The 24,000-nt window shown below is 39.2% G+C and overlaps 1 protein-coding gene across 7 annotated transcripts; it reads right to left on the bottom strand.

Moving 5' to 3' along the window:
- Positions 1 to 6,019: 6,019 nt before the first annotated feature.
- LOC115670402 (GPI inositol-deacylase) lies at positions 6,020 to 22,969 on the bottom strand. Of its 7 annotated transcripts, none has more exons than XM_056320387.1 (19): positions 22,820 to 22,969; positions 22,013 to 22,351; positions 20,474 to 20,722; positions 18,543 to 18,733; positions 18,289 to 18,460; positions 16,378 to 16,515; positions 16,115 to 16,295; positions 15,229 to 15,374; positions 12,889 to 13,065; positions 12,471 to 12,581; positions 11,559 to 11,678; positions 11,302 to 11,458; positions 9,917 to 10,080; positions 9,686 to 9,772; positions 8,651 to 8,976; positions 8,218 to 8,290; positions 7,866 to 8,005; positions 6,687 to 6,957; positions 6,020 to 6,607 (listed from the first exon to the last, which is right to left on the bottom strand). In XM_056320387.1, exons 2-19 carry the CDS (start codon positions 22,301 to 22,303, stop codon positions 6,275 to 6,277), a joined length of 3,327 nt encoding a protein of 1,108 aa, XP_056176362.1. In that variant the 5' UTR covers positions 22,304 to 22,351; positions 22,820 to 22,969; the 3' UTR covers positions 6,020 to 6,274. The 7 variants fall into 7 exon arrangements, with proteins under 7 accessions (XP_056176362.1, XP_056176366.1, XP_056176364.1 ...); XM_056320391.1 differs by having other exon boundaries at positions 6,687 to 6,933; XM_056320389.1 differs by having other exon boundaries at positions 22,733 to 22,946.
- Between the last annotated feature and the right edge of the window lie 1,031 nt (positions 22,970 to 24,000).

The following is a 24,000-nucleotide window of genomic DNA, read 5'->3' as shown; positions in this document are numbered from 1 at the left end:
TCTGCAGTTTGAGAAGTTTGAGGAATCATTTCCTATCACAAATCATAATAAAAATGACTTTTTTCAGTTTCATACAAATAAAGCTCACATTCGGTAGACCATTGTATGCCAGCGTTGGACAATCATTAACATACGTTTTTTATAATCCGTACGTTTCTTGTTTCTTCCTCCTTGAGCATTGGACCAATCACAATCAAATGAAGTGACATTAACTACTTTGATAGAAGTTTGTTGGTGAAGCCCTAAAGGAGCAGATGTGAAATATATGCTACCATTCTAAGGTCTCGGCATAGTTAATTTGGATTCATTGTCCTAATAATATCCGCTCAAGAAGCCTTGGCATCTACCCCGAGCCTCGTACTTTTGCTATGCTTCGATCAGCTCATTGCATGCATGTGTTTGCAAGATCCAAAAGAAATAGACAAATCAAGATCCCAAGGTTCAAAAATATTTGGTTGCCCCGGATCTCGAGCATCTACGTCTCACTAAGATCCAAATGCTACATTCAGTTTATCACGTAACCGTATAGATTGGATCCCTAATGAGCTAGATGTACAATCCGACGAAGCCCTTTACCCAATGCTGATTGGATTTACCGAACAAGTTGTGATACTATCAAACTTGTTAGCGTTTATGCAGTAACCGTGCGTGAGATCTTAGAGCTTTGACAAAGGGCTGAAAACTTGAAGCCGTACAAAAGTTGGCCGGCCCACTAAACCATGCATAAAAATCGGCGAAACTTTTTTAAGATGCTGAAAGTGATGTACAAGGAAGCCGTGGCATGCTTGGAAACAAAGACATCATTGTCATCTGCACTCTCTCCACTTACAAAAACACAGTCAAATACTTGGGAACATAAAGGACATGTTTCGAACTCGTGGGGACAACGATATTTTGATCAAGAATCTACGTCTTCTTTGCAATTAGATTCTTCTCGAGTTTCTGTGTTTTGATCATACCTTCAATGTCTTTTGACTGGAACTTGGCATATTCTACCAAGTGTTGGACTGAAAGATATAGCATCACCGTTGGAGGGACGGCTTTGTCTAAAGACAGCACAAACACAGCCCAGAAAAGAGGAAAGAACAGGCTCATTCTGTTAAAAACAGACTGGAATTAAAGCCAAAAGAGTGTAAGAGACATGGTGGAACACGAATCATTCGTTTGACTGCATGAAAACATATCCCGCATTAAGTTAACCGATCCTTGGACTATGTTGGAAGAGCATCTTCTTAGTTGTGGAACTCAAATCGTCCAATCGTTAAAGTCGCGTGAACATTTGCTTGTTGTAAAGCTTCAAGGCATCAGAGGACCAAAATGGACCATATCTTATATTTTGAACTTCTACTGTATAGTGTATACCGTGATTTTTATGGATGAAAGAATGGTTACATATGTTAATGTGGGCAACTAGAGACGCCGACCTCTAGGATATCAGGTTGAAATTGATCACGAGGCGTTTGTTCTAATAATTAAAGCTAGCAATTAGAGAATAACGAAAGTGATTAACGATACAAAGCGCAAGAAGGGATATCGTGCGCTAAAGAAGGTAAAATCACTTAGAAATAAGAAATTCGAAAGGGGAGATCATGAGTAATTGGACATGGCTCCAAGGTATGATGCGGCGAGTTTTGCTATGGATTTTGATCAAGAAAAATTGGCTTATAAAAGTGGTGAGGTGAACCGTGCGTCGCATTCGAGTACCTGACGAGAATCTATCACATTATTTTTCAAATCAAGTTATTAAATCGGTATCTATGTGTATAGCATTATCGTCGTACCGTGCCATTTAAATCTGTATGAAGTATAATGAACCATGATATCGAGCTGAAGCTCATTGAAAGACAACCCAATGAGCACGTAATGAGATGCTGCTGATTCAAGACAGAACATAGGCCCGAGTCTTCAAGCCCAGTCCATCTTGGGAAATTTGTTTTCGATTCCATCACCATCAATTCCTTGAGAAAACAAAAGTCTATGACTCGCCAAGCTATCTCAAATGGCAAATCTAAACAACCCAACATGTTGGCCAAGGTTATTCACAATCTCACTATACATGAACCAGTTGCAGAAGGATACCAGGGCTTTCGTGACCCATGAGATTAGTCGGGTGCCCTATGCTCTCAGCTCGAACGATGTAAAAAAAACCGACATGTGAGCAGAATACCGGACAGATCAAATAGGAAGTCTCAAGTGAGACACTGTTAGAGCACATTCTGAACAGCTCTCATTCATCTGGTGGTCTTCAGTCTCATCTGCACTCATTAGTCCTTCAAAATTCCCCAAATGTGACATACTTAAGAAGACTTTTAATATGAACCATGTTTCCATTTTATAGAACTAATACGTTTCGATCTACGATGATTTTTAGTGGACAGTGTGTCGTCTGAGTTCACATCTATACACACATGTTTGAACACATAACCAATCTGCCATGCTTCCTGAGTAACCTGACCATGCTTCTAATTTTTTTAGTTGATCTCAACTTTGGGGGAAAGTGAAATTGGTCTGACAGGGTATGCAACCGGTGAGTTAGTTTCAGGATTATCTTATAGATCACAACGCACAAATCACATTAATTGAATAGTCTTATTAATATTTCTTTGTTCTTTGTATAACTCTTACTGTCGCTTCGGCTTCCTTGATAGTCACATTACATCCGTGACAAACTGCTCGAAATGGAAGCTTCCGAGTGATCTCCCTCGTCTTGTCCCTTTCGACTGCAAGAGCATGAAACAACTACACTGATTTGAAAATCCCGCATAAAAGACTAGGTCTTAGAGTTAAGAAAATCTCAGCTTTGATTAGTTTATGTCTTAAATGTTGTCCCGCTGATCTGTACATATCTCAAGGAAGCAGTTGCTCTCAGTACCAAAGAAAGTCTCCTTACATTATTTGCAGAGTACTAAAGTCTTGATATACTAAGCAAACTTTTTGCATTGTAAATGAGATTGCCTTAACTCTTATAATATAAAGATCGAATAGTTTATCGCCTTGGCCTAATTATTAAGACATTAATAAACTAATTTTTTGGGAGACTTAGCATGTGTACAGTTCTTCAAGTCCATGTTCTGATCCAGCTTGTGTTTTGTTAAAGAACCAACCCCTCTTTCAGGTTCTATATGTCCCAGCACAAGGTACAGCCTGGATATCATTTCTATATGCTGCAACTTTTGTTTAATGAATCTTTCTTGACGGAGACTCATATAACAGAGTAATGACTCCTTCCTCGGTTTAAAACTGTACCCTTTCAAACTCGAGTAATAAACTCGACAATTTGAGCTCAACTGCCCATTATGACTTGTTCTATTCAATGTGTCATCGGGTGCCATTTAGAATGAGTATTGATGGGGTAAACAGAGACTGTCAGTATAGAAATAGTTTACAGTTAATGTAGTGAACCAAGTGGATCGGAATGACAAATATAACCAGGCTCATGCGATATGTCATTCTCTTGATGTGCTGCAATGTAAACACTAACTGATTTAGAATGTGTGAATGATTTAGCCTATCGTACTTAGCCTAGATGAAGCTCGTGGTAATAATAAGGGAGATTTTCCAATAATCTACATATGACTATTTATCAGACACCTTTTTTTATGTAGCAGACTTCATAGGTCGCATATTGAACCACAACTTGGATACTTGAACCGGGTATAAATAGAACTACCCAAGTTGGGGCCTCAACTAGCGCTCGCAAGCCTTTAAAAAGCTACCATTTTCCACAAGATCAGACAAGAGAGGAAGTTTGTGTGCAAGTTTGTCTGCTCTCTCTCTCTCTCTCTCTCTCTCTCTCTCTCTCTCTCTCTCTCTCTCTCTCTCTCTCTCTCTCACCAATGGCAGCACAAAGGTATGCTTCACTTTGCATGATCCTCCTGGTGGTCGCATTGGTGAGCAGTGCTCTAGTGGAGAGCCACTCGCCTGCACCGTCCCCTCACATGCATGAGAGCTCGCTAGCGGCCTCGCCCGTCGCCCACTCGCCAGCGCCGTCCACGCACGTGCCTGCACCAGCCCCAGGGAGCAGTTCTGCTGCTGCTTTCACTCCTTCCCTCTTTGGCACAGCGTCATTCGCCTGCGTGGCCGTGCTCCTGCCTATCGTGCTCTCTTCTTACCGCTACTAAATTTTTCCTCGGCATGTACGTCCCTTCAGATTTGGCATTGTTGTTGTTGTGTTCCATTCTTATGTGTAGAATCAGGGAAGTGTGATGATGGTGTTTGGTGCTTCCTTTGTGTCCATTTATATGTTGGATTTGTTTCTAGCGCTTCTCGCATCCTAATTAATTCATTTCTCGTATATATACATATATAGTCCCATTTTCTGTTTACTTCAGTCTTGGGATTTCATGACGAATGAGATCATTTTGCGAGGGTTTTACTTGTTTATGTTGAATAAGCTGAAAAGCTTTTTCGCCGTCGGTTATGCTACACCAGTTGAAGAGGGAAATGAAACGACGAAAAACTGGGATCTTGAACTCGCGAATGAACTAAACATTCTCAGATCAATGCAATGTGCTGCAAAAAATGCAATGAGCTGTGACTGTTTGATTCAAAGAGAATGTGAAAAAAAACAAGGGAAGGGAATAGTGTTACGCCTGAGCAGGAAGCTCCTAACGAATTATGAAGAGGTTTCAAGAAGTGTGAACAGTGTTGTTTTTGACGCTACACAATGACCATACAATATGCACATTGTAGCAAGTGAGTGCCATATAGTTTTATTTCCAACTGAGGCAAAATAAGTAAAACGACAACGTGAAGTTGTGAACTAGTACTGAAATATGTTGTAGATCATTGCTTCTGTGGCCATTTGAACATGTATGGTTTCTTGTAAGATAGAAGACAAGATAGACGATTTTGCCAATTTAGAGACCATGTATGGGCTGAGATGTTTCGTCAGAGTGGAAAGGGTAACTGAGGGATTCGGTACTTGTTTTGGATGATTGGCAAAACATGCCAAAAGAGATGTGGTACTTGTTTTGGATGATTGGCGAAACATGCCAAAAGAGATGAGTTTCAGTTGATGTTAACAATAGGGACCGGAAAAGCGCTGAATTCGAAAAATTTACTAGCAAACTCTTGAGGACCATTCAATACCATATTCTCTTTAAACTTCATTGTCTCTCTTTGATAGAACCGGCAGATGAGGACTTGATTTACTTCTCCGTTTTTCTTTTCTGGATCTTCGATACGAAGCTGAGTAAATTTCAAAATTTGAATGCCTCCTCTTATCTCCGAATCTATTAATCTTAAAAAAACAGATTTCTTAAAGTGGAAGTCAAAACCCTTGTGGGTAGACACGAGCCCATCGAGGAAGCTGCAATCTCTCTCTCTCTCTCTCTAGAGTAACATGACTTCTCTTGGTAACAGTGAGAGATGGGCATTGATTGGTTGTGAGAGAGAGAGAGAGAGAGAGAGAGAGAGAGAGATGGCACACAGATGGACAGAAGGCATTTGAGAGAAGCTGGTGGAGGTTGATACTAGACACTCAAGCCAGGTGTCTAGGTTTCTGACACAGGAACTAGAAAATCAACTGCTTGGGAAGCATTAACTGGTGGAGGGCTTTTGTGTTTCTTGAAATCAGGGCTCAAATTTGTATCACCTAACCCACACATACACCAAATTCTATTAGCCTTGAAGTCTCTTCTGACTCGGTTGCAGATACCCAAGAAGACTTATCAACATTTTCAGTAAACAAAAGCTAACAACTGACACTAGACACTCGAGACAGGTGTCTTAAGTTTCTGACACGGGAACAAGAAAATCAACTGAGTGAAGCCTTACTTGGTGGAGGGCTTTTGTTTTCTTGAAATCAGGGCTCAAATTTGTATCCCGTAACCCACACACACCACATGCCATTAGCCTTGAAGTCTCTTCTGACTTAGTTGCAGATACCAAGAAGACAGTATTTCAACATTTTCATTTACAAAAGCTAACGATGATCCCATCTCTGTCGACCTCTTCAATAGCATTATATAAGCAATGCCTACACCCAACATTTAGAAAAGTGCCACTAGGCAAAGGCTGAAGAATGACTTCTTTCTATTGACAGCAAAAGAGGACCAATATCCCTCACAAAGACACTTTTTCCACACTCGAATAGGGCTGATCCCCAAAAGTCTACAAAAATTTTCCTACAGTCTATTACATCTCCTACCTCTTTCTCACACAAGATATTACACTCAACAAGAAGCAGCAAATTAAGCCTTGCCTTGCAAAATTCATGGTTATTCACATACCATGAGAAACTGTGAAGCTTACAGTTTTAGTTGACATTTTCTTAGTGTCTGTGAGAATGCTTTCTCCTTTTTACATGTGCTTCTCCTTTTTCCCTGCTTCTCTTCTGTAAGACATTCAACACCAATGAAAGAAACCCTACCATGGCCATGGCGTAGAAAACTCTGTAAGGAGCCAAGGCCAGACCAGAGAGAAAAGAATAACACCCAGCAAACTGGTAGATGTAATACATTTTCAATTCTCCGCCGAGGAAGCTTGACGAGGGAAAAGAGAAGAAAGTCGAGTCGGGCTTTGGATTGCTAGTACCATGAACGATAACGCAGATGCAAAGAACTGAGTCAAGCAACCATGGGAAGCTCTGACCTGTCCCAACCCTCTGCATGAAAAGTTCAAAGCATGAACCAAGATACAGGAGCATTATAGTGCTTTTGAAATCTTTAGAGGCATTTATATACCTGCCACCAGGCTGCAAGTGATGGGACAAACATGAGTGCCGCCAGAAGATGTAACATCAGCAAGCCATGCCGGTGATGGAAGAAGTCTAATTGTGTGTCTGCAAAACTTCTGGCTGATTCTGGGCTACTAGAGTAGTTGTCTCCCAAAAAGGAATCCCCAGATTTATGATCAGAATCAACAGAAAAATGCGAAGGCCTGTCACTGACATCCTTTTTATATTCAGAAAAATCCATCCCTCGTGTATGACTGCGAAATGAAGCCGTAAAAAAACTGTTACAGAAACAATGGAGCAACTCTTAGACTTGCCACGATGCAACAAAGAAAATAAAAATAATGCTACATTTCCTTGTAGACCATGTATGTGACCTGGAAGCAATCATCATTGGCATTATGCACTTCTAAGAGCTGTAGGGCGACTAAAAAGCCAATTATGGGACCAAACTTACTAACTCTCCTTGGTGATAACTCAACAGGCACTGCTGCACTTCTATGCATGAATAGCAAGCAGAACAACTGCTTTTTCCCTTTTAAATAATAGAAAAAAAAACAGGCATGCTCAAGGACAAAATTATAATGCAATCATGCAACACAAGGCAGTCTTCACAAAAAAACGTTGCTCCTTAATTTTTGGATTACATAAATTTCATGGACTTGTCCTCAAGCTAGCCCTATATTGAAGTACACAAGACCCTTGTTCATTACACTTAGCAAATATTATCTACTTGCACACTACACATTGTATTACTTCCTGAATTGAACTGTGACAGGTCTTTCAAATGCAGTGTAATTATATCACTCTGCACACTGATATTCGACAAAGACCATGCTGAAAATTGCGTATAACATTGGTAAATGTTTCATACATAGCTCCACTTGGGTAGTTGAAACCGGCCGTTTATGAGATGTCATATACAAGGACCGACAGTAAGTTCTACCACGTGTACAGAGAAGGGAATTTTTGCAATGATAATGCTGTCAAGTGCAGTAATACTAATAGAGAACATTCCACAGTGTCCATGAATATCTTAACAGTTAGTCTCTTTGCTTTTGCTTTAGACATGCTTATTTGTGTGCATAACTAAATGAAAATGATATATTGCAATATATCTAACAGATATTTCATCATAATTAATTATTAAACCTAAAATGTGAAGTGCGTGTCAGAATGATTTACACACCTGCATAGAGCACTATTACAGCAGAAAGCATGAAGCAAAACAAGTATGAACAAGCCCAAAGCTGGATGGACAAGACACACGAAGGTACTTGCAACCGTTGCTATGACCAGGGATGAATTTGCTGCTACAAACCGAACCACCTGTTCAACGAATACATGGAACCAAGTGAACCAGTGGAGTGATAAAATGCCCACAAGGAGTTCAAGGAAAAGCAGGAACCAGGCAAGAGGGGGAATGTTGGAGGTGCAAAATTATGGAATCAAAGCAAATTTCAAACTGCAGAACTCTTTATAAGAATTGTTCAACATCTGATATTGAAAGTGGTGTTTCATTTAAGGGAAGCTAATATTACCTTTAATGAGAAGAAACCAGAAGAAAGATTAATAAATTGACAGAACAGCTCAACCCGCTCCCTCAATTGCCACCTGCAGTTATATCTTCATTCAACAATCTACAAAATCTCCAAATTATCAAAAGCCTCTAATTACACATGCAACACTGAACGTCGCATACATTATGTTCCCTCTAAATTCATAAGTCCAGAGACCTGAGAACAAATCACAGATAATTGCTATTTCAGCGGGGCTATCATCCTATGGTCCTGATAAGGCATCTCAACTTGCAAGCCACAATATAATAGGATGAACTGGAGCACTTGATAGCTTTTCTTTCTTCATTTTAACAAGATATTTATATGTACTCACTCTCGAAGATTTCGAAATATCCATTAACTTGAACACCAGAAGTAAATACCATCTCATCAAATGAACTAGATGATTACGAACCTTGTCTTGACGAAAATCTGCACGACAGCAGCCACATAGAAGACCAATTGGGAGATTGATAGTAAGATTATCATGAAACCATTCGCAAGTAGATAGCAAAGAGTTGAGATGATGATAAAGCTGAGTGGAGGTACTGATTGGTCAATTAGCAGGGAGAGTAGCAAGGCAACCGAGATTGGCACAACAATCAGAAGCAAAGCTGGAAAGGGCATCCTCAAATTTGATTGAACTGCTCTCAGCATTGAAGGTATAGGTGAATTGAGATCCCAAGCACGTGCTTGACACATTAATGCGAAAAAGATAACAGCAAAACATAGAGCAATTATCTGCATCAAAAGAACCCAATCTATTGAAAATTTATCGCAGACTTATCTAATTGACGAGAAACTATAGATATTTAAGTCAACAGTTGAGTAAAAGAGAGAGTTCAAATAGAAACTGTGACAGGATAATTTATGTTTAAGATGAATTGTGCTACAACCTGAAATACCTACTTTGCTAGTATATACTGGTTATTGCATTCACTTTTAGGTAAGCTTAGCATGAAAATTCACCGATATCACATCGAGGGCAAGGTGATTCATCTCGGGGGCTCATTTGACTGTTGTAATAGAAATTTCACAGGACAAAAAAAAAATTCAGCATAAATTTAAAAACACGCTTAGAAAGAACATTTCATCTCAAAATACGAGTACTTCCTAATCCTAGGTCGTGGCCAGACAGCCAGTCCACATAAAAGAGCACTTGTACATTAATGCATATTCTCATGAACTAGCACCATTTATCAACCAATGAACGGAGAGGACCTGACTGCAGCTAAAGAACAAGTCCATCAAAAGAAAAATCTTTTGCCATATTCCTTATACAATTAAAGTCGGAAAAGCATTTTTAGTGCAACTCAAGCAAGGACAAAAGACAGAAAGTAACATCGTTGCCCTACATATCCCCTAGAAAATCCACAAAGTTTCCTGAAACATTGATCTGATTGATGCTTATATAAATTGACTACAGCATGGAGTCTTTTAGAACCATTACCTGTGAACTATACAGAAGTAAAAACCTGCTGGCAGCTGCGGTAAATGAGATGGTAATGCTGCTTTTGTATGAACAGTGAGGATCCACCTGCAACAAATATGAGTAATGAATCCCTGGAAAAACTTGAGTGCACAAAAAGCAACGAATAATATTTTCTGTAGTGTAGCTAGTTACATCTCTGAAGTAACTCTCAAGCAATTGCAGCATATTAGTACAAGGCTACCAACATACCAGTAGCAGAATAGTGGTTTTATCAGACTCTTGAGTTGAACTCCAAAGCGCTGGTGCAGAATCCACAGCAATTGTCTCAGTGTAAAAATTTGGAATGACATGAAGTCCTGCCGTAACATCCCAAGCAAGTGCTACAGGTGGGAAGCAGCGTAATTTGCAAAGTCCTGCAATAGCAGGAAACGAGTACCCCAGCTGAAAAACGAAAAACTCTAAGTGCTAAATAAACATTAATGGAATTAAAGCACCATAGTACTCAACAGCTAGCATCATTCACACCAAAAAGGTTATATATAGTTTACAATTTTACCATTTAAGCCCAAAAAGAAGCATCTGGAGGCTGCGGATAATAGTTCTCGGATGAAACTAACACTTTCATGACTCGTACCAACCATATTTCGCCAAGAAAGCAGGCAGAATCATGATGGCCAGATTCCCATGAATATTTGGGAATCTGGTGATGTTTCTGTACTAGAAAAGACCAAATATTTTGGAGAATTTCAAGATGCATTGGAAGAGAATACACTCTACAGCTAATATATAGTATGACTCCCTTGTAAACACAAACTGCTGCACCTTATTATAGAAATCTGTCTTTTTGCTAATTCATAGTTTGAAAGTAAAATATCGGTTGTGATGTAAGGATTGCTAAGAAACATATGGGTGCAATTGGATAAATTTAGACTGATGGATGCAATCTCAAATAATCTCCCCAACAAATCTATGGAGCATCTAAAAGTTCTTATAGATTCATGAAAGGGAAGTATGACTTTTATCACAGTATACCACTTTCTAGTTGTCCTAATGTGTGTTTGTTATTGAAGGCTAGTAAAAAATACAAAAATAAACGCAAAATAAAATCGACTTCGGAAACCTAATAACACAAAGCTCTTTGATGAGAGGGAGAATTGAGGCTCCAAATCAGAGTAGACATCATTAGGATGTCATGACAGACAGTAACATCAACTGATACAACATCAATGCGCCCACCTCCCAAAAAAAAAAAAAAAAACAGTATTTGAGCTGGCTTTAGTCTATCATTCTGTATTAAGACAAATTTGGTTCTTTGTTTCTTTGTTAAAAAATAACATCAAAGGGGCAAGCCAAACTTGACTCATATTTTGCCAGTAAGATCAATTGGTACACAGTAACCGAAAGATATACAAACATCATGTTTATCAACATAGTTAAGCAGAACATATTTTGGAAACCTTCACTTAGTGAATAATGTAGCTCAGCTCAAGATTTCTAGCACTGCATGGCCACCAGAATACGTGGTCATGAGGTTGCTGTGGTAATTTAGTTCACCACCATGCAGATGGTAAAAAGAATCTATAGAAAAATACATAGTAAAACGGTATTAGGAATTACAAGGAAAGGAAACATACTGCTATTTTCAGTATCACCGGCCTCTTCAACTGGAAGTCCGGAATCTTTTATGCCACAACCCGCAGTTTTCAAAGATAATGTAACAGGCAAAAGGCCCAAGCTAATTCCAAAGGACAGATTAAAAGCAATAGGATGATCCTCCCTCAAGAATATGTCCTGCTTAACAAGTCCACCAGTCAATGGTCAGTCATCGGAATGAACAAAATCAAACGCAATAAAAAGTTCTTTAGCATTTTCTATCACTAAAAGAAGCAACCTTTTGAGAATAGCTAGAGGAAAACAACATGAGAGGAGAGAACTCCTTTTGCCCTTCCTCCGGATTAAAGAACTGTCCAACTGCCATGGATGCTGCCGGTGGAGGTCTGCCTGAGATGCTCTGAATACCAGAAGTCATGCATGAATCTCAATTTTTCAAATAACTATTACAGCACAAAGAGAAAAAGCATTCATATGGTGAGAAATACTCAGTCCCTGGAGACAAGCATGCACTCACTTACAGATGATCAAATCATCCAAAGTTCTACATTTCTACCCTAGTGCAAGTTATAATTCCAATAAGAATAAACGCGCAACAATTTTTTTTTTTCCTTGGAGGAAGCTTGCACTTAAATGTGTCTTTCCCTTCATTTAATGAGATTTCTGTACGAAATTTAATGAGAAAGAGTGTGTGAACCTTCTCTTTCATAATGTCATTTATAAAGGTAGTTACTGGTCTACCAAAGCCATACGGTATCTTGATATACTCTAATTAGAATTACACTTCCCAAGAAGCTTACCGCTGAGATGAGAAATTGAGCTAGAATTTAATTTAAATTGACAAAAACATTCTTCCATGACGGCTTAGAAGTAACCTTTTGTAGCTCCTTTTATCCAAACTTATATTAAAATATCTTCCCTACAAGTTCTGAATATATTCAAAATAAAGAAAAACATCATGAGATAGCCACTATTTATTGTTAACTTCACAAATTTTATGATGCTTTGTATTCTAAGACATAATCCATGAGGTACAACAATAGAGCAGCATGGTTTGCAGTCCAACCAGTATTTATATGAAGAAAACTTGAGAAGACAAAGATAATTAGGAATAAAGTTAAGCCATTAATCAGCTAAGGCATTGATGCATTTGAAGGAAGATTCTATAGTAAAAATAAAAGAGAAGTGATACCGGACGGGGTGCAACAGAAATAGTTAGAAATCTGAAACCGTGCATATCCTCAGGACCCAGCATAAAGACAGCAGATGGAGGCGGTTGCTCAGTCTGACTACCTGGTTCAATCTGATAGAAGAAACAATTCATACCAGAGTTAAAGTCCATCTAGAAACACCTAGCATCTTAGACTGACTACCTGGTTCAATCTGATAGAAGAAACAATTCATACCAGAGTTAAAGTCCATCTAGAAACACCTAGCATCTTAGACCTCTATGTCAGATCAATTTCTAACTTGACCTCCCGATCTATCATCTAAGGATCTCATTTGTCCTATTTTAAAAAAAGGCTCAGTTTTGACTGGGAGGGTAGAAGAACAATATGACAGTGTATATTCCAACGCGTAACCTGACATGAATATATGCAGATGATTACCTGCCTTGGTGCAGGCCCTGATGGGATATGCACCATTTTTGAAGTCACCTCTTGTACTCTTTTATCCACAGGGAAGTTCGATGGTAACTTTCCCCTTTCAGGCCAAAGATGAAGTCTAACGCCAGAACAGGGAGCAAGGTTTGTGACTAGTATGAAATGGTTTCTCCCATCAGATCCCTACAGATGAAAAACTTGAATATGCTTTATCTGAAAAGTGCAAATTCTGGTCATGAAATTTGCAATGAGGATGTCAAGAGCTAGTGCACCACACAGTGACATGAGTTATAACATCAAAGTCAAATGTAATTTAGCAAAACCAACAAAAATAGAGGATCTGTCTAAGAAAATTCACCTACATCTTCTAGAATATTTAAGTTGGACTTTGATGAAATTTAGAAAATTTCGTGTATAGGCTCACCACATCATTGTAGTCAAGATTTTGAAAAAATAAATAAATTGGAAGTCAAAGGGACAAGATAGACCTATTTTCATAGTCATGCTGGAGAATGGCACATAGAACTGTTCCAAAATTGCACATAATCTCCGAATAGCGATACTTGATATTTAAAAACTCTCAATAAAAGAAGACACAACCTAAGAACAGGGACAAGAACAGTTGGACAAAATGGGATCCACTGTCTTGATTTGTGGATTGAGGATGGCACATACAATTGACAAACAGGAGCCTCACACGCGACATAAATCTTGGGCAAAACTTGGTTCCGTTACCATGTTAAGATGTCCAACCTAAAAGCTTAAGCCTATAGGTGAAGGGAGACTAAATGAATATAAGATCCATTGAAATCCCATGGACAAGCGATGTGGGAGACTTTAACACACTGAATGGCAACTCATTGAACAAGGTGTCACAATCATGTTCCCTTTCTTTTTGAAAGCATAGTGTAACCATTTATGATGCAGGATCTATTCCATAAAATGAAAGATGCAGAAGATAGAACATAATCCAGCAATGAACTGCAAACTTGAAACACCATGAAGCACCTAAAAGTAGGAGCCTCGAATTATATAGGCTTAATCTCATAGGTCATTCAAGTTTGGCATTTGTTTTTTTACCATTAAAGTTCAATTTCTATTTTGCCTAGCACTTGACTAAATCATTCAATTGTCCACGTCATATCGACATTCTTTCCACTGTCCTGATGGAAAAGTGATATATCTTATCCACATATCATAATCTTTTATAAGAGAAATTCGCTGGGTAGCAACAAGAGGATGCCAAACCATTTAGAAAAGGAGCTCAAGAGCAATGAGAGCTTATTTACAAAACAAGCAAACCACAGTCAGAAATAAAGTATCTAAATCCAAGAGCAAACTCCCACCGTACCAAAAGAAAATTCAAATCAATTTTCAGTAAGTGCTTGGATAGCGGAATCTTGTCATTCAAAAGCTTTCTCATTTCATTCTTTCCAGACCAACTGAGAGAACTGAGTAAACCCATTTAATCCCAGAAATTTGAAGACACTATCATGCCACAATTCTTGAATTATTAGACCGAGCATAACCCGAGAGAAGCATAAGAGGAAGCCCTAAAGTTCTGATCCCTGGATAGTGTGAAGGAAGATGTATGGCAGCTTCTTCATCCTTTTCTTCTTTTTGCATAGGAAGCACCTATTGACCAACACTTTCTTCTTCTCAAATTGCCGAAAGTAAGAATACATTCCCAATAAGCTTCCCAACCATCAAAAATTACCCAAGGTGAATCCTTTCTTTGGAGATAGGTTTCCAAGGAAAAGCTAACCTACCACGACCATTCACCTTCCATATCATCATGGAGAATGATCTTATAGAAAATTCTCCACCTATAACACCATGCTAAACCAACAAATCATTAGACTGCAGCCCCAAGACAGTCATCCAACATGTGATAAATCTAACAGTCATCCAACTCAGTTAAGTCTGTGAAGTGGCAAGAACCAATGCAGAAGGCCACTTTGGCATGCCATTATACTTCCATTATTTCTTTTATAAGTAAAGAGAAATTCACTACAAGGCACTAAGGGTTGCCAACCTGTGTACAAAAGGAGCCAAAAAAAGAAAAAGAGCTCAGTGCCAGATGACATGGCACTGCTATGTCCGTGTCATGTCATTATAAATCATCCACTTGGACGGACGTAACTTTTCTGTCAAAACTTTGACATACCATGTGTGCCACACAAACAAGTTACTGATTTTGGGAAGTGACACTCACTACTAAAATTAGCATTAATCCAGTAGAAGTGAAAGTGACCTCAAAGCTAAATGGTTATCATTATTATCTTCCCAGATGTTAAAGTTCAAAGATGACAATGCAAACCATAGGTAAACAAGGGTTAAGCTAACCAGTTTTTGTATGTCTAACCATCGTCTTCTCCCATCCATTGCTAAAACTGTAACTGTCTTTGTTTGAATATACAGGTCCCTTTCAAGGCCATCATTACTCCATTGAACATTGGCTGGACATTCAGGTAACATGTGAACTTGAGATCCTGCAATTAAGACATAATGTGATAAAGCTGTATCAAGACAACACGTTCATCCAAATCCAAAATAAAACTAACAAAAGGAGATGAAGATGTGGCACTCCAACAAAAAGGGCTGTAGACTTCTTGACTTATCAACTGTCATGAGATAAAGTAAAACCTCCAATCCCACCAGACAAATAAGAGAACGCATAAACTCACCAGTTTCTTTGAGAACATTTCACAGCTAAAGTATATATCCCATACTTAATGCCAATGTGCCAAATAGTAATCAAACATACTTTACATAACAAAACAAGTCAAGATTATACGAGGATACAGAGCGAAAACTAGATGGCTCTAATAAATCTCCGATTAATGCCAATGTGCCAAATACTAATCAAACATACTTAAAAAATCAAGAATAGCCAAGGATGCACCAGATTTCTCTTTAAATGTTCCATTTTCAGTTCTTCTATCAAAAAGAAACAGAAGCAAAGGTAAATGTACGCAGGGTGTTACACTTCTGGGTATTCTAAGAATTTCTAATTATACGTTCTTTGCAAGATTAAATCAAGTTCAAGAGTAATGTAGCTATTTAAAACAATTATTGGATTACAAACAGAATCAATTCTTCTTAGAACTTTGCTTTTAAAGTCTAATCATCTCCCCAGTTTCTCGAGGCAATTAAACCTGAATTATACAGAAGATAAATTCACAAATTAAGAAAAAGGAGTAACTTAAGATAAGGGCTTTAGCAGCCTGACCTCTTTTACCCATAGAGGGAAAAAGACTTGACTGCATAGATGTTTGCGATTGCTTCATCTGATTAAAACTTTGTGCTATGCCACTCCGCAGCATTTTCGCGAATATTGCTAGTCGCTTATGAGTATCATCATAAGGCTGACCCGTTTTTGAGTCTATCAAGCTGAGGAGGGTGTGTGATACCTAAATAGCAGCAGATGTCCTCAGAAGTGTATGTTACAGATCAAAATGGATTTCCAACTTTTTATAGAAAAATTGCACTCACTTGTACAACTAATTGATTGCACCACAGAATAACCTGATGTTCCATCGACAGCCACACATTTTTCATGCTTGTACTAGTGATCATAAAGCCATGAGTGCTTGGAACAATACCTTGAAGTGATTCTAATTTTGAGCGAACCTGGAAAAGCAAAAAAGAGTATAAGCAATATCATCATAAAAAGAACTGAAAATTGGGTGAACTATCAATTACATATGCAATTATGAAGCATGTCAAAGAGTGTATTGTGTACTAGTGCACGCAATCGCACATGGTCATGCAGGATTGTGTGTGACTTTGTGCGCGAATATGTACATCATAAAAAGACACACTTTTTACGAATAGAAATCTTGAAAAACACATAGTAAACCGTCAGATGACCAAAGACCGGAAGAATTCTAAAAATATATCGGCATTCACAAATTGTTACTGATCATCACCCCAAAGCCGTACAACTACTGACTATGAAAGCCAAAACAAGGAGACAGCTAGAAAATTAACATGCGTAAAGTGATAGCCTGTCTGGGGGATTTTTTGTCCACTACCTCTCAAGCCAAGTTGCTGTTTTGTATTATAAGCCAGAGGCCCAGAAGCAGAAGCTGATCCTCCCAGCATTTTAGCTCAGCTTCTGTCCTATGAGCGGACTTAAACATGGAAAATTGTAAGCATTGCTCTTTAAAGTGGGAAATGTAGAACAATAACGGAGTTTGTCTAAGTTTTTACTTTTTTGGAGTGAACTCATAAATATATTAGCTTTACACCTTACAATTTCTCAACAATAACTTTAATAAAACCTACACCAAAAGCTAAAAGCCATGATTAAAGCCAAAAATCACATCCCAAATTTTAAGTCATCCGAGTAGGTGAAAAATTCTTAGATGCTCCCTGTGCATCTCAGCCCTTGGACGTAGAAGCCGGAGATGCATTGGCCAGGGTGTGATGCATCCCACAATCTAAGTGATGAGATGCACTTAAAGCAATGTACACAGTGCAGCTAATAACAGCTCCCCAATCAGGCCCTTAGCAAGCTATAGTCAAAGCTTCACAACAGCAAGGCATCTATGATGACAACTACAAAGAAAAACCTGCCATAATAATGGCATTCATAATCAGACATCTAGGTTGCCACTCCGACTCCCTGCTTTACCATCCATTTCCTAAAAAGCAAGCAAAACAAGTCTTGAGTATACTTCCACAATGAGTTAAAGAAGAAGAAATTCCTGCCCATACTGCACTTCAGACGCAAATTTTTGACCCTAGTGACAGTAAGGTTGAAGACAATTGCTTACCAAAAACAAAATCATGAAGAGAATTTGCTTTAATGTTTGGAACCAAGCAGGATGAAGGCAAGGAAACTCTTAAGCCCCTCTCTGTATTCTTATCACTACGTCCTAAACAAAATGTCAGCGAAATTTTTAATCTTTCCTCATATCTTTGACATCTCGGCAAAATATTAAAACGCTTATATCTTCCCCTCCCATTGGAAAACTACTATTATGCTACTGAGAACTGCCTGAAGATGGTTTAACTGCCCCATGCCGAAGTTAGAAACAGCCCTGAAAAAAGTGCCACGCCACAGTCAGGGCAAGAAGTTTCTATTCCCAAGAAGATTATATTTCTTCCCACTTGATTAAATCACGTCCATATAAATTGTAAATAACATTCATATTGCATCCCCAAATATGTCCTCGCATGCACTGAAGAAGGGATACCTTAGTTCTCCCAAGTAGTCAACATCGTGGACGAGGAAATGACATGCATGAACAATACATTCTTATTCTATACTTACAACTTATTTCTACTGAATACAAGACTGATTTTATTTTTCTTAAGGCCTCCATGTAATTGAAATATCGACCAAAGAATGCAATTGAAACCAAAGCAAGAAACAGCAGATCTGTGATGAAGAAATACCTGATAATCATTAATTCCACCAGTAATAGAGACTACGACAACTTTAGATAGTGCATGATCAGACACCTGATGCCCGGCTTGATTGGTTTGCACCTCATAACCTTTTCTCCACTCTTCATTTACTCGTGCAAAATAGTGCCCCAGTGATGGCTGCAATGCTAATGGAGGAGACCTACACAATGCATTTCATCAAGGACAAATAGATACACAGGAATGTAGAACTTAGCTAGCACATTAAAGGTAAGAGAGCTCACTGATGTGGACTGGAAAGCGTTAAAACAGTTTCAACAGCTGATTTCCTAAGATGTGGGTGAACAATGGCTGCTCTAGCTACAAAACCCCCCATGGAATGGCCAACCAATATGACACTCTTTGGCAAACTCCCAGAGATTGCAGCACGTCCCCTTGAAGGAGCATCCCGAGACTCTTTGTATTGATCCAATATCTGTAACATTAATGGTTGAAAAATTAACTATGACACATCAACCTTTATTAAGCCGTGAAATCATTATGTATGACTCTTCCTCCTCCTCATCCTCCTGTCACTGCCGCTACTCAAATTATCACTTTAATTGTCGATCCAACAACTAATTACTGCTATTAGAAAACTCTTGTTCAATCAACATGCATGTCATTAATCAATTTTCCTATGGCCTGATGGCCTTGTGAGCACTCCCTCAAAACCCAGGTCTGGGGTTTTAAAGTTGGTAGGGAGAGAAAAAAACATGCATGTCATTAGGATAAGAGAGCCATCTGAGGACTGTAAGGCTATTAAAACCAAATGTTGGCCTCATAGCCTAATATGACAGATAGCATTGAATTCAGAACATGAATGGTTTTAAACAGAAGAATGTACAGCAAGCTCATTAAGTTGGCTTAAGTAGAGTAGAGATATTGATCAGTTAATACGGCTCTGGAGTAATGACACGCGTGTATTTAAGCTTTCCTTTTGGAGCACTCTCTTTGGTGTTGAGACTTCATCGTGATAGCTTTCTCAGAAGCTTATCTTGAAGCTTCAAACCTTTAATTCGAGCAAGCTACCAAACGTTGGTATTACAAACTTTGAATGCGTGATGTTGGGTTAATCATATCTAGTAAGAGGCAAAGACAGACAGACAGACAGAGGTAAAATGGAATCTAATGTATATTTTCCTTAGAGGTTCTAGAATTGAATCAACTGCTTCCAACCAAAGCAACTCTTACCAACTATAAAAAGTAGCAGCCCTAAACACCAACAGAAGATCACATAACACGTAATGTTCCGAAGCTAGACAAGATAGTGATCCAGCTTCATAAGGCATATAAAGAATCGGCGCTACCATAAAAGTAACAACCTAATTTGCCACCTCGAGACTATTTATACCACTCTAATATCTGCAACAACAGTTATGGTAACAATCAATTAACGATGATCTTAACTTAAAAAACTATCCGACATACTCCTCAGTGCGACCATTATTCCCAAATGATAATGTCTAATAGCTTAACTAATTGTTAGACATCCTCCGGAGACTCCTGCTACTACTACTCATCCTCCTATGATCCTGTTGTTGCTTGCTGCTCCTCCTCCTTCTCCTCCCACACTAGCTTCTATTTTTACTCCTATGGCAGCAGTGTCAGCAATGTCAACATGCATGTCGCTAGGATAAGAGAGCATCCAAAGGTTGACTATAAGGCCAGCAAGACGACACAGTGGCCCAATAGTTTAATATGAGCAATAGTGTCAGGACACAATTGACTTAGAACAAGAAATTCCTCAGCAAGTGCATTAAGTCAGAATCAAGACGAGCAGAGGGAGAGCTGCCAATAAAAGCTTCTGAACACTTTCACAGTTCCTGCTATGCGTTTACGCAAAGTTCTATTTCATTGTTGGCATTTCACCAGGATAACAAGGCAATAAAAAAAATTTAAGTTTAAAAGTTTGCATTATTAAAAGTAGCACAATATAGTTTCAAAGCTACTCGAGGTGCTGATGAGCTTCATGATATGCATAGAGGATTGGTGTTTAAAGAAAAGTAAAAAACCTAATTGACAATTCTACACTCTAACACAAGCACGTGACAACATTTCTTGTGCAATTTTAAGACACCCTATTCTTCTGGACCATAAATAGCAACTTAAATCATTCCCGTGTAGTCAACCCTTTTATATTACAAAAAAGATGGAAAAGTAGCAAACAAGATACCCTGTGAATGGCATATACAACATATTCAGCATGTTCTTCAAGTATTCGACCATCCATTGCAGAATGTTCACCTTCGAGATCCACAGCAAACCAATCCAACCGACGCGAATATTGACTGGGTAACTGCAAGCCTGCTACATCCATCTCGAGTCCCCCTTCTTCGGGAGTTAGGGAAGCTTCCTGGTAAAAAGTACGCTCAAGAGGTCCTCCTTGCAATGCCCTATCAGATTCTGCTCCCAGGGATCGCACCTGAAAAGGAGGGTAGATTAATATCAGATTCTGAAGCCTCAGACTCTCAGTGTATCCAAAAGATTGAGTCACCGATGAATTACTGAATCACAATCAATTTGAGCAAAGAAGAAAATCAAATCTACATGAACTGCTAAAAGCCAAGTGCCATTTTCCCCCCAATGCCAGGGAACTATTTGTAGTGGATAACAACCTTAAAATAGCATGCAAAATATATTGAGCGTACTCAAGAGCCAACACCCATTCACCCAGCAGAAATGGACAGGTACTCATATTCCCACAACGGCAAAATCATCAGAAAAGAATTTTCACAATAGCTTCTTAGCTTAACTGCTTCAAGCAAATTAACTCCAATTCAATTGCATAAAACTTGGCTCCACAATTTGTTTTTCCCGGTCCCCAAACCTAAACAACTCAGAAAATTATAACCTCAGAAAACTGTAATATCTCTAAATACTTCCACTTCAAAAAATTGAATTCGTGCCTCCTGTTAGATATGGAAAGTGCAACACCTTCCTTCTAGATGGTATGTGCAGGGACATCTACAAATACAAGATGAATGTTGCCAACAATCCTCTACTAGGAGAGGGTATCCATTTGGAAAGGCTTGAAACCAGGGGAAAAACTACAATGTACGAAGTAGTTGGAATTCATAAATCACCTTCCAGACATTCCTGTCAAAACATGTAAGCATATCCAGACCTTATCCACGGAAAATGAACGAAAAACTCAAATCTAAGGATAACAATGCCAAAGAATAATCCGAAGCAAACTGATGAACATGCCCAACATATGGAGTCAGGGAGGGAGTCATGCACCCAAGGGATCCTGCACAGAAAGGATTTTGCAATATAGGACTGTATATAGTTACAACTCACTGAAAGCATTAGAACTATTGTAGTATGTGTACTAGCCATGGGAGGGAGGATGGTAGTTGGATCATTTGCAAATTATAAACTGGCAAACCCTAAATCAATGCTATACCATTTGTCACGGGAAGGAACAACTGAATTACATGTAAGAGCGTAAATTCCCTTTTCTTCCCTCTGTCAAGAATATAATCTTGCCAATCAACTAGCCAACGAATTTCCTAGCCCAGCAACTCATAGCTTCCCTCTCAGCTATAATTTCTAGAAGCATGCACTATGCCTGAAATACACTCACTATTGTTACCTTAAACATTTATCAAAAGAAAACGGTAATTACTAAATGCATGCGGAAGTGGCGGCATTTGGGTAGGGAGCAAGATACTAGTAAACTCAAGCTGAACAATACTCAGAAACGGCTTGCCTGTTTGTAGCTACCGCCATTGCCTGGAATGAAAAGAACCGGCACGCCATTGAGCTTCTTGAGGTGATCTGCGAAATCAATCTTCTTCCACCCTTCATGATACAGATACAACCCATACTTCCCGGACGAGACATTTTGTGGCGACGATATGGGGATATATGTCGGGTACATATACGTCATGTCACATCCATTAGAAACAGGTTTCACCAAACCATAGAAACCGAAAAGCGCAACCAGTATGGCCAAGATGACCAGAGTCACCACCCTGCACCTATCTCTCAGATCTTTCATCGCTTTCTCTTGGCATTATCCTTCCATGTACACCACAAGGACTAAACCCTTCACAAAACAATAATCACTGAATGAAGTTACATCGCTAACTAACCGGTAACTTCAAAAGACGCAAATCCCACCTAAAACATAAGCAGATCACTGCTGATTTTCGCAAAATCGGAAACATCAGAAAAAAGACTACCATCGTCAGTTGAGTTAGAGTACGATGATGATCGAAAGAGCAAGCAAGGCCATCACAACAATCTACACAAGAACGAAGCCACTGAAGCAATCGATGAATTCGTGCGACCCGGCGCGAAAACTACATGCACAAGAACAAATGCGCAGCTGACCAAGCCCACGTCCAAAGCACGAGAGCTCAGAAAAAGGGTCGTTCGAGATCCGAAGTTCTGGAGAAACAAAGAGATCTGAACAGCGAAGTTTTACGAGTTTCAAGTCGAAATCGAGGCCAAATCGAGAGACGAGAAGCGGAGGAGGAAGGTGAAGGTCGAGAGTGCGGAGCGGAGGTGCCACCTGCTGCTCCGATGCGCCGGAAAACTTCCCCCGGCGACCGGCGACGGTCGAAATGCGCGCTGCAGGGGGAGACTGGAGAGATGGCGAAGCTGCTGCAGTGAGGACTACGGCAAAAACTGACTGGTGAAAAATAGAAACACTACTCTTCCTGGAAAATATGGAAAATCGGGGGAAAAAATAAATCAAGATTTATAAATTAAAAAAAAAACTATAGTTGACGGGTCAATTGCTGTTAAATCAAATGAAATTTTCGCAGCCATTTTCCAACAGATTTGATCCGACGGCGGTCATAAAATCCGAGACAGAGATGAGATAATGATAATAAACGATCATATATAATTTCTTTTTAAAGAGTTTCTCCGTTATAATAAGAGAAATTTTCCGGCCTAAGGAACCGGATTGCCACCGGTCCTGTCTAGATCCGCCACTGACTTGGCCAACAAACCGGTTTCGACGGGTCGAGGGTGTCGTGATTAAAAATTCTTTACCCAATTCTGTTCGCGTTGAAAAGAAAAGTCGAATAAATCGAACCGGATTAAGGCGGGCCTAAAAGGAAATTGCCTATCCATACTCGCTCGGTTCTACCCCAGGCCGACCCGGCTTGGAAGCTAGCACGAAAGGGTATCGACAGCGATCGAGTATGGTGTTGAAATGGCTCTGTCCTCGGGTTCTTTGTCCATCGGGTGCCCGTATGGCTACCGAAACTTTACAGGCAGATAGATGAATCTCCGGCTGCCATGATGGTTGTTTGCACGTCTTGTCGTTGGTTGGCTTTGCAAAAGTAAATTGCCATTTGAGCTCGAAATTGTTTGGTTAAAAGCTGCTCTCTCTTTCTCTCTCTGTCTTCCTTGAGAATATGATGATGATGCCAAGACACTTTTGCAGAAGCGCAAGTGATTATTATTGTTCGAGGGGGATATTATAGTCTCTCTCAAGAGAGATTAATCCACCGTTATAAGGCGAAATTCAATGTGATTGCAATGTATAATTTGGGCAAAAGGACATTATAAGTGTCATAAGTTGTGTACGGAGATCACTTTAGTGCCATAACCTTTTTTCGGATCACTTTGGTGCCAAGTCGGAGGAAAAGAGATCACTTTAGTGACTCCGCCCAAAAAAAGAGCATATATATGTTATATGATATATATCATATCCATCTATATTGTATATAAATCATGTGT

Source organism: Syzygium oleosum, unplaced genomic scaffold (genome assembly GCF_021117445.2).
Source record: "Syzygium oleosum isolate NSW1041296 unplaced genomic scaffold, Sole_v2.1 Sole_v2.20, whole genome shotgun sequence".
Lineage (NCBI taxonomy): Eukaryota > Viridiplantae > Streptophyta > Magnoliopsida > Myrtales > Myrtaceae > Syzygium > Syzygium oleosum.
The sequence above is the reverse complement of the archived record's forward strand: the minus strand, read 5'-3'. Positions and strand labels throughout refer to the sequence as shown.